This window comes from Melopsittacus undulatus, chromosome 29 (genome assembly GCF_012275295.1).
Source record: "Melopsittacus undulatus isolate bMelUnd1 chromosome 29, bMelUnd1.mat.Z, whole genome shotgun sequence".
Lineage (NCBI taxonomy): Eukaryota > Metazoa > Chordata > Aves > Psittaciformes > Psittaculidae > Melopsittacus > Melopsittacus undulatus.
This window is the reverse complement of record NC_047555.1, coordinates 89,281-101,158: the sequence shown is the minus strand read 5'-3', so window position 1 is coordinate 101,158 and position 11,878 is coordinate 89,281. Positions and strand designations below refer to the sequence as shown.

General features: G+C 54.5%; 1 protein-coding gene across 1 annotated transcript; it reads left to right on the top strand.

Annotated features, from left to right (window-relative positions):
- The first annotated feature begins 2,509 nt into the window (after positions 1 to 2,509).
- Positions 2,510 to 11,313, top strand: LOC117437834 (ceramide synthase). The gene is made up of 5 exons (XM_034072475.1): positions 2,510 to 2,601; positions 4,000 to 4,219; positions 7,522 to 7,617; positions 9,641 to 9,911; positions 11,297 to 11,313. Exons 1-5 carry the CDS (start codon positions 2,543 to 2,545, stop codon positions 11,311 to 11,313), a joined length of 663 nt encoding a protein of 220 aa, XP_033928366.1. The 5' UTR covers positions 2,510 to 2,542.
- The last annotated feature ends 565 nt before the right edge of the window (positions 11,314 to 11,878 follow it).

Sequence of the window (11,878 nt, the reverse complement as noted above, 5' to 3'; positions counted from 1 at the left end):
CCCTCTCCCTCCGCCCAATCAGGTCCCTCCCCCCTCAGACCACGCCCCCCCTCCATCCCTCCGCCCAATCAGGTCCCTCCCCCCTCAGGCCACGCCCCCCGTTCCCATGGCCCCCCCCGGTCCGGCGCTGGCCGCGGGGCTGGTGTTCTTCCCGTCGCTGTTCGTGCTGGTGCGGGCGGGGCTGAGGCGGCTGTGGCCCGAGCAGCATGCGGTCATACTGGCGGCAAGGTAACATATAGGATAACATATAGGATAACCTATGGGATAACGGGGTGGGAATGACTATGGGATAACGGGAATGACAATGGGGGCAGTGCTGCCCTGAGCAGCATGCGGTCATACTGGCGGCACGGTAACGTATGGGGTAACCTATGGGGTAACCTATGGGGTAACCTATGGGATAACGGGAATGACTGTGGGATAATGGGAATGATGGGGATAACGGGATAATGGGATGGGAATGATGTGAATGACAATGGGGGCAGTGCTGCCCTGAGCAGCATGCGGTCATACTGGCGGCACGGTAACGTATGGAACATATGGGATAGCCTATGGGATAACGGGAATGACTATGGGATAATGATGGGGATAATGTGAATGATGGGATAATGGGATAACGGGAATGACAATGGGGGCAGTGCTGCCCTGAGCAGCATGCGGTCATACTGGCGGCACGGTAACGTATGGGATAGCCTATGGGGTAACCTATGGGATAACCTATGGAATAACCTATGGGATAACGGGATAATGGGGTGGGAATGATGGGGATAATGGGAATGACAATGGGGGCAGTGCTGCCCCGAGCAGCATGCGGTCATACTGGCGGCACGGTAACGTATGGAACATATAGGATAACCTATGGGATAACCTATGGGATAATGGGGTGGGAATGACTATGGGATACTGGGAATGACAATGGGGGCAGTGCTGCCCCGAGCAGCATGCGGTCATACTGGCGGCACGGTAGGGAATGGGATACTGGGATACTGGGGATAATGGGATGGGAATGACAGTGGGATAACGGGAATGACTACGGGATAATGATGGGAATGGGGTGGGAATGACAACGGGATAACGGTGGGATAATGATGAGGATAATGATGGGAATGGCAAGGGGATAATGGGATAATGGGGTGGGAATGATGGGAATGATGATGGGATAATGATGGGAATGGGGTGGGAATAACGGGAATGACAACAGAATAACAGTGGGATAATGATGGGGATAATGATGGGAATGACGGTGGGAATAAGGGGAATGATGGGAATGGGGTGGGAATGACAGGAATGACAACGGGATAACGGGAATGGGAATGGGATAATGGGAATGGGGTGGGAATGACAATGGGATAAGGGGATAATGAGATGGGAATGATGATGGGAATGATGGGAATCATGGGAATGGGATGGGAATGATGGTGGGAATAACAGGAATGGGAATAGGAATGGGAATAACAGGGATAACAGTGGGAATAATGATGGGAATGATGGGCATAATGGGGATGGGAATGGGATGGGGATAACAGGGATAATGGGGATAACAGGAATGGGAATGATGATGGGAATGGGGATGGGAATAATGGGATGGGATAGGGATGGGGCTGGGACAAGGATACAGATAAGGATGGGACAGTAATGGGAATGGGATAGGGATGCAGATAGGGATGGGGGTGGGACAGTAATGGGAATGGGGCAATGACACAGCTGGAAATGGGATGGGAATGGGATGGGGATGTGGATATGAATGGGATGGGGGGATGAGAATGGGATGGAAATGGGATAGGGATGGGACAATGACACGGCTGGAAATGGGATGGGGACAGGACAGGGATGGGAATGGGGCAATGACAGGGATAGGGATGGGAATGGGGATGGGATGGGAATGGGAATGGGAATCTGATGGGATGGGATGGGATGGGAATGGGGATGGGGATGGGGATGGGGATGGGGATGGGGATGGGGATGGGATGGGAATGGGATGGGATGGGATGGGAATGGGATGGGATGGGAATGGGAATGGGGATGGGGATGGGGATGGGAATGGGAATGGGATGGGATGGGGATGGGAATGGGAATGGGATGGGATGGGAATGGGATGAGTCAAGGACAGGGATGGGAGGGGGGGATGGGCAAGCAGAGCAGGGGCAGAGGATTAACCCGGATTGGGACAGGGACAGGACAAGGGCAGCTTAGGGATAATGGGGGGGATGGGGGGGGGGGGGTCAATGGGGGGGTAATGGGGGCAATGGGGCTCAATGGGGTTCTATGGGGTTCAATGGGGATCAATGGGTGTCAATGGGGATCAATGGGATCAATGGGGATCAATGGGGATCAATGGGGCTCAATGGGGATCAATGGGGGTCAATGGGGGTCAATGGGGATCAATGGGGATCAATGGGGGTCAATGGGGATCAATGGGGATCAATGGAGATCAATGGGGGTCAATGGGGGTCAATGGGGATCAATGGGGATCAATGGGGGTCAATGGGGTCAATGGGGTCTATGGGGCTCCCCCAGGTTGGTGTCCTCAGTTCAGGCTGTGATGGCATCGACAGCTGGAATCATCATTGCATCCTCCTGCCAGCATGTCATTGATGACCAGTGAGTGACCCCATAGAGACCCATAGAGAACCATAGAGACCCATAGAGACCCATAGAGACCCATAGAGACCTCATAGAGACCCATAGAGACCCATAGAGACACATAGAGACCCATAGAGACCCCATAGCGACCCATAGAGACTCAATAGCGACCCTTAGCGACCCACAGTGACCTATAGAGCTCCATAGAGAGCCCATAGAGACCCATAGTGCCCCATAGCGCCCCATAGAGACTCATAGCGACCCATAGAGTCCCCATAGAGATCCATAGAGACCCACAGCGACCCATAGAGACCCATAGAGACCCATTGGGACCCCATAGGGACCCATAGGGACCCACAGCACCCATGGGTGCCCCTCCCCCCCAAGTCGCTGGTGGGGGAGGGGCGGGGGGGGAGCAGCTTAGGCCGGGGCTGAGCCGGGATTAACCCTGGAGGGGGGAGGGGGGAGAGGGAGATGGGGGGGAGGGGCAGGGGGGCCCCATAGGGAGTCCCCATAGAGTCCCATAGTTCTCTATGGGCCTACCCCATAGCCAGGACCCATAGCTCCCTATGGGGCAGCCCCATAGCAATGCTCCATAGGCCCACATAGCACCCTATGGGGCAGCCCCATACAAACGCCCCAGAGGCTCCTATAGCACCCTATAGGGCAGCCCCATAGCAATGCCCCACAGGAACCCATTGCTCCTTATGGACCCATCCCATAGCAACAGCCCATAGAGACCCCTAGATCCCCATGTGCCCGCCCCATAGCCACGCCCCATAGCTCCCTATGGGGCAGCTCCATAACCACGCCCCATTGAGCCCCATACCTCCCTATAGGGCAGCCCCATAGAGCCCCATAGCAACACCCCATAGAGCCCCATAGCTCCCTATGGGTCAGCCCCATATCCATGCCCCATAGAGCCCCATAGAGCCCCGTATCTCCCTATAGGTCAGCCCCATAGAGCCCTATAGCCACGCCCTATAGAGCCCCATAGCCCCGCCCCCAGCTCCCTATTGGCCCTCCCATAGCCCCCTATTGGCCCTCCCCCTAGCCCCGCCCCCCGCTCCCTATTGGCCCTCCCCATAGAGCCCCATAGCTCCCTATAGGGCAGCACCATAACCACACCCCTTAGCCCCGCCCCCCCAGCTCCCTATTGGCCCTCCCCATAGCCCCGCCCCCCGGCTCCCTATTGGCTCCTCCCATAGCCCCGCCCCCTCGCTCCCTATTGGCTCCTCCCTTAGCCCCGCCCCTTCCGCCCGCAGGCATTGGCTGGCCTCGGCCTACCGCTCCCTATGAGCCCTCCCCATATACCCCCATAGCCCCGCCCCCCAGCTCCCTATTGGCCCCTCCCCTTAGCCCCGCCCCCCAGCTCCCTATTGGCTCCCCCCTTAGCCCCGCCCCTTCCGCCCGCAGGCATTGGCTGGCCTCGGCCTACCCCGCCTTCGCCGTGCCCTACTTCCTGTACGACGTGTACGCCATGTTCCTGTGCCACCGGCACCGCGCATGCGTCAAGGGTCACGAGGCCGCCCCCCCCCCGCGCATGCGCGCTGCGGCCGCCGCCTTCCTGCGCCGGGAGCCCCTCCTCGTCCTGCATCACGTGACCATGGTGCTCGTCTGCTTCCCCGTGGCCTGTGTGAGTCCCTATGGGGCCTATGGGGTCTATAGGGTCTATATAGGGTTCAATGGGGGTCTATGGGGGTCTATGGGGTCTATGGGGTTTATATGGGGGTCTATGGGGTCTATGGGGTCTATGGGGTTTATATGGGGTCTATATGGGGTCTATGGGGGTCTATGGGGTTTATATGGGGGTCTATGGGGTGTCTATGGGGTTTATATGGGGGTCTATGGGGTTTATATGGGGGTCTATGGGGTTTATATGGGGGTCTATGGGGTCTATGGGGTTTATATGGGGGTCTATGGGGTGTCTATGGGGTTTATATGGGGGTCTATGGGGTTTATATGGGGGTCTATGGGGTCTATGGGGTTTATATGGGGGTCTATGGGGTGTCTATGGGGTTTATATGGGGGTCTATGGGGTTTATATGGGGGTCTATGGGGTGTCTATGGGGTTTATATGGGGGTCTATGGGGTTTATATGGGGGTCTATGGGGTCTATGGGGTTTATATGGGGGTCTATGGGGTGTCTATGGGGTTTATATGGGGGTCTATGGGGTTTATATGGAGGTCTATGGTGTCTATGGGGTTTATATGGGGGTCTATGGGGTGTCTATGGGGTTTATATGGGGGTCTATGGGGTCTATGGGGGTCTATGGGGTCTATGGGGTCTATATGGGGTCTGTATAGGGATCAATGGGGGTCTATGGGGTCTATGGGGGTCTATGGGGTCTATGGAGGTCTATGGGGGTCTATGGGGTTTACATGGGGTCTATGGGGGTCTATGGGATCAATGGGGATCTATGGGGGTCTATGGGGGTCTATGGGGTCTATATGGGGGTCTATGGGGTCTATGGGGTCTATGGGGTCTATATGGGGGTCTATGGGGTCTATGGGGGTCTATGGGGGTCTATGGGGTCTATGGGGTCTATGGGGGTCTATATGGGGTCTATATGGGGTCTATGGGGTCTATATGGGGTCTCTATGGGGTCTATGAGGGTCTATGGGGGTTTATGGGGGTCTATGGGGGTCTATGGGGTCTATGGGGGTCTATGGGGTCTATATGGGTGTCTACGGGGCCTATGGGGTCTATGAGGGTCTATGGGGGGTCTATGGGGTGTCTATGGGGGTCTATGGGATCTATGGGGTCTATGGGGTCTATGGGGGTCTATGGGGCTCTATGGGGTCTATGGGGATCTATGGGGTCTATGGGGTGTCTATGGGGGTCTATGGGGGTCTATGGGGGTCTATGGGGTCTATGGGGATCTATGGGGGTCTATGGGGATCTATGGGGTCTATGGGGCCTATGGGGTCTATGGGGTCTATATGGGGCCTATGAGGTCTATATGGGGTCTATATGGGGGTCTATGGGGTCTATGGGGTCTATGGGGGTCTATGGGGTCTATGGGGTCTATATGGGGGTCTATGGGGTCTATGGGGGTCTATGGGGGTCTATGGGGTCTATGGGGGTCTATGGGGTCTATGGGGGTCTATGGGGTGTCTATGGGGTCTATGGGGTCTATGGGGGTCTATGGGGGATCTATGGGGGTCTATGGGGTCTATGGGGTCTATGGGGGTCTATGGGGATCTATGGGGGTCTATGGGGGTCTATGGGGCCTATGGGGTCTATGGGGGTCTATGGGGGCCTATGGGGTCTCTATGGGGTCTATGGGTCTCTATGGGTCTCTATGGGGCTCTATGGGGCTCTATGGGGATCTATGGGGGCTCTATGGGGGTCTATGGGGGTCTATATGGGGGTCTATGGGGATCTATGGGGTCTATGGGGTCTATGGGGGTCTATGGGGATCTATGGGGGTCTATATGGGGGTCTATGGGGATCTGTGGGGTCTATGGGGGTCTATGGGGGTCTATATGGGGGTCTATGGGGATCTATGGGGATCTATGGGGTCTATGGGGTCTATGGGGATCTATGGGGTCTCTATGGGGCTCTATGGGGCTCTATGGGGGTCTATGGGGTGTCTATGGGGTGTCTATGGGGGGTCTATGGGGGTCTATGGGGGTCTATGGGGGTTCCATGGGGGTCTATGGGGTCTATGGGGTCTATGGGGGTCTATGGGGGTGTATGGGGATCTATGGGGTCTATATGGGGTCTATGGGGGTCTATGGGGTCTATGGGAGTCTATGGGGTCTATATGGGGTCTATGGGGCGTCTATGGGGTCTATGGGGGTCTATGGGGTCTATGGGGGTCTATGGGGGTCTATGGGTGTCTATGGGGGGTCTATGGGGGTCTATGGGGTCTATGGGGTCTATATGGGGTCTATGGGGCTCTATGGGGGTCTATGGGGGGTCTATGGGGGTCTATGGGTGTCTATGGGGGTCTATGGGGGTCTATGGGGTCTATGGGGCCTATGGGGTCTATGGGTGTCTATGGGGGTCTATGGGGGTATATGTGGTCTATGGGGTCTATGGGGTGTCTATGGGGGTCTATGGGATCTATGGGGATCTATGGGGGTCTATGGGGGTCTATGGGGGTCTATGGGGTCTATGGGGATCTGTGGGGGTCTATGGGGATCTATGGGGATCTATGGGGTTCTATGGGGGTCTATAGGGATCTATGGGGGTCTATGGGGTCTCTATGGGGGTCTATGGGGGTCTATGGGGGTCTATATGGGGGTCTATGGGGGTCTATGGGGTGTCTATGGGGGTCTATATGGGGGTCTATGGGGATCTATGGGGTCTATATGGGGGTCTATATGGGGGTCTATGGGGTCTATAGGGGGTCTATGGGGGTCTATGGGGGTCTGTGGGGGTCTATGGGGTCTCTATGGGGGTCTATGGGGGTCTATGGGGATCTATGGGGCTCTATGGGGATCTATGGGTCTCTATGGGGATCTATGGGGTGTCTCTGGGGATCTATGTGTCTCTATGGTCTCTATGTGTCTCTATGTGTCTCTATGGGTCTCTATGTGTCTCTATGTGTCTCTATGTGTCTCTATGGTCTCTATGTGTCTCTATGTGTCTCTATGTGTCTCTATGGGTCTCTATGTGTCTCTATGGGTCTCTATGTATCTCTATGTGTCTCTATGTGTCTCTATGTGTCTCTATGTGTCTCTATGGTCTCTATGTGTCTCTATGGGTCTCTATGTGTCTCTATGTGTCTCTATATGTCTCTATGGGTCTCTATGTGTCTCTATGTGTCTCTATGTGTCTCTATGTGTCTCTATGTGTCTCTATGGGTCTCTATGGGTCTCTATGTGTCTCTATGGGTCTCTATGGGTCTCTATGGGTCTCTATGGGTCTCTATGGGTCTCTATGTGTCTCTATGTGTCTCTATGTGTCTCTATGGGTCTGCCCCACAGCTCTGGCGTCAGGGTAAAGGGGATTTCTTCCTGGGCTGTTTGCTGCTGGCAGAGCTGAGCACTCCCTGTGTGTGCCTGAGCAAGGTGCTCATCCTGGTGAGTGACAACAGCAACTCTATGGGGTCTCTCTGGGGTCTCTATGGGTCTCTATGGGTCTCTATGGGTCTCTATGGGTCTCTATGGTGTCTCTATGGTGTCTATCCTCTCTATGGGTCTCTATGGTCTCTCTATGCTCTCTCTATCCCCTCTATGATCCTCTTTGTGATCTCTCTATCCCATCCATGACCCTCTCTATCCCTTCTATGATGTCTCTATACCCTCTCTATGTTGTCTCTATGGTCTCTGTATGGTTACTCTCTGCTCACCCTCTTTATGGTCTCTCTCCTCTCTATGATCTCTCTATCCCATCCATGACCCTCTCTATCCCCTCTATGTTGTCTCTATGGTGCCTCTATGGTGTCTCTATACTCTCTCTATGGTCTCTGTATGTCCTCTCTATCCTCTCTGTGATCTCTCTATCCCCTCTATCACCCTCTCTATGCTCTCTATTACCTCTCTATAGTCTTTCTATGGTCTCTATCCTCTCTATGTCCTCTCTATGTTGTCTCTCTGCTCACCCTCTCTATGGTCTCTCTATGTTATGTCTATGTTGTCTCTATGGTCTCTCTATGGTGTCTCTGTTCTCTATGTTCTCTATGGTCTCTATCCTCTCTATGGTCTGTCTATTGTCTCTATGGTTTCTCTATGCTCTCTCTATTCTCTCTATGATCCTCTCTATGCTCTCTGTGATCTCTCTATCCCATCCATTACCCTCTCTATCCCCTCTATGATGTCTCTATGGTATCTCTGTGGTCTCTATGTCCTCTCTATCCTCTCTATGATCTCTATCCCCTCTATGCTCTCTCTGGTGTCTCTATGATGTCTCTATGTTCTCTCTATGCTCTCTCTATGGTCACTCTCTGGTCTCACCCTCTCTATGGTCTCTCTCTATGTTATCTCTATGGCTACTCTCTGTTCACCCTCTCTATGGTCTCTCTATGTTCTCCCTATGTTGTCTCTATGCTGTCTCTATGCTCTCTCTATGGCATCTCTCTATGGTATGTCTATGATCTCACCCTCTCTATGGTCTCTCTCATGTCTCTATGGTATCTCTCTATGCTCTCTCTATGGTTACTCTCTGCTCCCCCTGTCTATGGTCTCTCTATGTTCTCCCTATGTTGTCTCTATGATCTCTCTCTATGGTCACTCTCTGGTCTCCCCCTCTCTATGGTGTCTCTATGGTCTCTCTCATGTCTCTATGGTCTCTCTATGTTGACTCTATGGTCTCTATGTTGTCTCTATGATATCTTTCTATGGTCTCTCTCATGTCTCTATGGTCTCTCTATGTTGTCTCTATGGTCTCTCTATGGTGTTTCTATGGTCTCTATGCTCTCTCTATGGTATCTCTCTATGGTCTCCCTCATGTCTCTATGCTCTCTCTATGGTATCTCTATGGTCTCTCTATGGTATCTCTATGGTCTCTCTCATGTCTCTATGGTCTCTCTCATGTCTCTATGGTCTCCCTCATGTCTCTATGGTCTCTCTCTATGTTATCTCTATGGCTACTCTCTGTTCACCCTCTCTATGGTCTCTCTGTGTTATCTCTATGATGTCTCTATGGTCTCTCTATGATCTCTATGCTCTCTCTATGGTATCTCTGTGGTCTCCCTCATGTCTCTATGGTATCTCTCTATGGTATCTCTTTATGGTCTCTCTATGTTCTCTGTATGCTCTCTCTATGGTATCTCTATGGTCTCTCTCATGTCTCTATGCTCTCTCTATGGTATGTCTATGGTCTCTCTCTCTATGGTCTCCCTCATGTCTCTATGCTCTCTCTATGTTATCTCTATGGTCTCCCTCACGTCTCTATGGTCTTTCTATGGTCTGTCTATGGTCTCCCTCACGTCTCTATGGTCTCTCTATGGTCTGTCTATGGTCTCCCTCATGTCTCTATGGTCTCTCTCTATGGTCTCTCTATGGTCTCCCTCATGTCTCTATGGTCTCTCTCTATGGTATGTCTATGGTCTCTCTATGGTGTCTCTATGTTCTCCCTCACGTCTCTATGGTCTCTATGTTACAGCTAGGCCGCCAGCACACTGCCCTCCACCGCCTCAACGGCCTCACCCTCCTCATCACCTTCCTCCTGTGCCGGGTCCTCCTCTTCCCCTACCTATACTACACCTATGGACGCCATAGGGGCCTGCCCCTCCTCCGCGTGCCCGCCGCCCTGCCCCCCGCCACCAACATGGCCGCCGCCGCCCTCCTGGCCCCACAGCTCTACTGGTTCGGCCTCATCTGCAGGGGGGCTTGGAGGATGATGGGGGCGAGGACACACACAGGGCATGGGGGGGGTATAGGGGGGGCTATAGAGGGACCTATAGAGGGACCTATAGGGGGGGCTATAGAGGGACCTATAGGGGGGGCTATAGAGGGACCTATAGAGGGACCTATAGGGGGGGCTATAGAGGGACCTATAGGGAGACCCATAGAGGGACCTATAGGGGGGGCTATAGAGGGACCTATTGAGGGACCCATAGAGGGACCCATAGAGGGACCTATAGAGGGACCTATTGAGGGGGCTATAGAAGGACCTATAGAGGGACCTATAGAGGGAGATACCACCAGGCCACTAGGGGGAGCCCTAAAGGGAGAGATAGAGGGACCTATAGAGTGGCCTATAGAGGGACCTATTGAGGGGGCTATACATGGACCTATAGAAGGGCCTATAGAGGGACCCATAGAGGGACTTATAGAGGGACCTATGGAGGGGGCTATAGAAAGACCTATAGAAGGACCTATAGATAGAGACACCACCAGACCAGCAGGGGGTGCTCTGCAGGGACAGATAGAGGGGCCTATAGAGAGACCCATAGAGGGACCTATAGATGGAGACACCACTGAGCTAACAGGGGCTGCCATTGAGGGACCTATAGGGAGACCCATAGAGGGACCTATAGAGGGAGACACCACCGAGCCTGCAGGGGGCGCTATGCAGGGAGAGATAGAAGGGCCTATAGATGGACCTATAGAGGGGGCTACACAGGGACCTATAGAGGGACCTATTGAAGGGGCTATACAGGGACCTATAGAGGGGCCTATAGGGGGTCCTATAGAGGGAGACACCACCAGGCCAACAGGGGGCGCTATTCAGGGACCCATTGATAGCCCCATAGCAAGGCCCATTGAGAGCCCCATAGGGGGGACCATAGGGAGCCCCATTGACAGCCCTAGAGTGGGACCCATAGAGAGCCCCATAGGGAGACCCACATTGGGACCCATAGAAAGCCCCATAACGAGGCCCATAGAGAGCCCTATAAAGGGCCCCATTGAGAGCCCCATAGCGAGGCCCATAGAGACCCCTATAATGTGCCCCATTGAGAGCCCCATAGGGAGCCCCATAGCGGGACCCATAGAGAGCCCCAGCCCGCAGCGCCACCCCCCCTGAGCCCCACAGCACAACACAAGGGCAGACACGCATAGACCCATAGGCAGCCCCATAGAGAGCCCTAGAGTGGGCCCCATAGCGAGCCCCATAGCGAGCACAGGGGCTTAGCGACAGCCTCCCCCCCTCCTGCCGAGCCCCATAAGCAGCCCCATACAGAGCCCTATAGCGAGCCCCATAGCAAGAACCGGGCCCTAGAGCCACCCACTGTGAGCCCCATTGCCTGCCCCATAGCCTGCCCCATAGCCTGCCCCATAGCCTGCCCCATAGCCTGCCCCATAACCTGCCCCATAGGGAGCACCAGAGCCTAGCGACACCCCCCTTTAAGCCCCATATAGAGCCCCATGGCAAGCCCCAATCGCACTGGGGTGCTCTATAGGGCACCCCATGGTGTCTATGGGGCGCCCTATGGATTCTATGGGGCAGGTGCCCCCCCCCCATTCCTTGTTCCCCTCCCCCCCATTAAAGGACTTTGGGGAAGCCTCGATCTCATTCTTGGGGGGGGCGGGGCCAGGGTGACGTCATCAGCCATTGGAGTGATGTCATCGCACCTGGATGGGTCTATGGGTATGGGTGGGGGGTCTCTATGGGTCTCTATGGGTCTCTATGGGTCCCTATGGGTCTCTATGGGTCTCTATGGGTCTCTATGTGTCTCTATGCGTCTCTATAGGGTTTCTATGGGGTCTCTATGTGTCTCTATAGGGTCTCTATGGGGTCCCTATGGAGTCTCTCCCTCCCCCCCCCACCCTCGGTTCACTTCCTCTTGACCCCTGTCCCCCGTAAAGGAAGTGTGTGGGGGGGGGTGGGATGATCGCGCTCCAACCAATCAGAACCGCTCCTGCTCCATCGCAGCCAATCAGGAACGAGGAGGGGAGG

Coding starts and splice junctions, on each gene's coding strand:
- LOC117437834 (XM_034072475.1), top strand. CDS start 2,543: ATGGCATCGACAGCTGGAATCATCATTGCATCCTCCTGCCAGCATGTC. Junction 4,220..7,521: donor TCTGCTTCCCCGTGGCCTGT/GTGAGTCCCTAT, acceptor TCTGCCCCACAG/CTCTGGCGTCAGGGTAAAGG. Junction 7,618..9,640: donor TGAGCAAGGTGCTCATCCTG/GTGAGTGACAAC, acceptor TCTATGTTACAG/CTAGGCCGCCAGCACACTGC.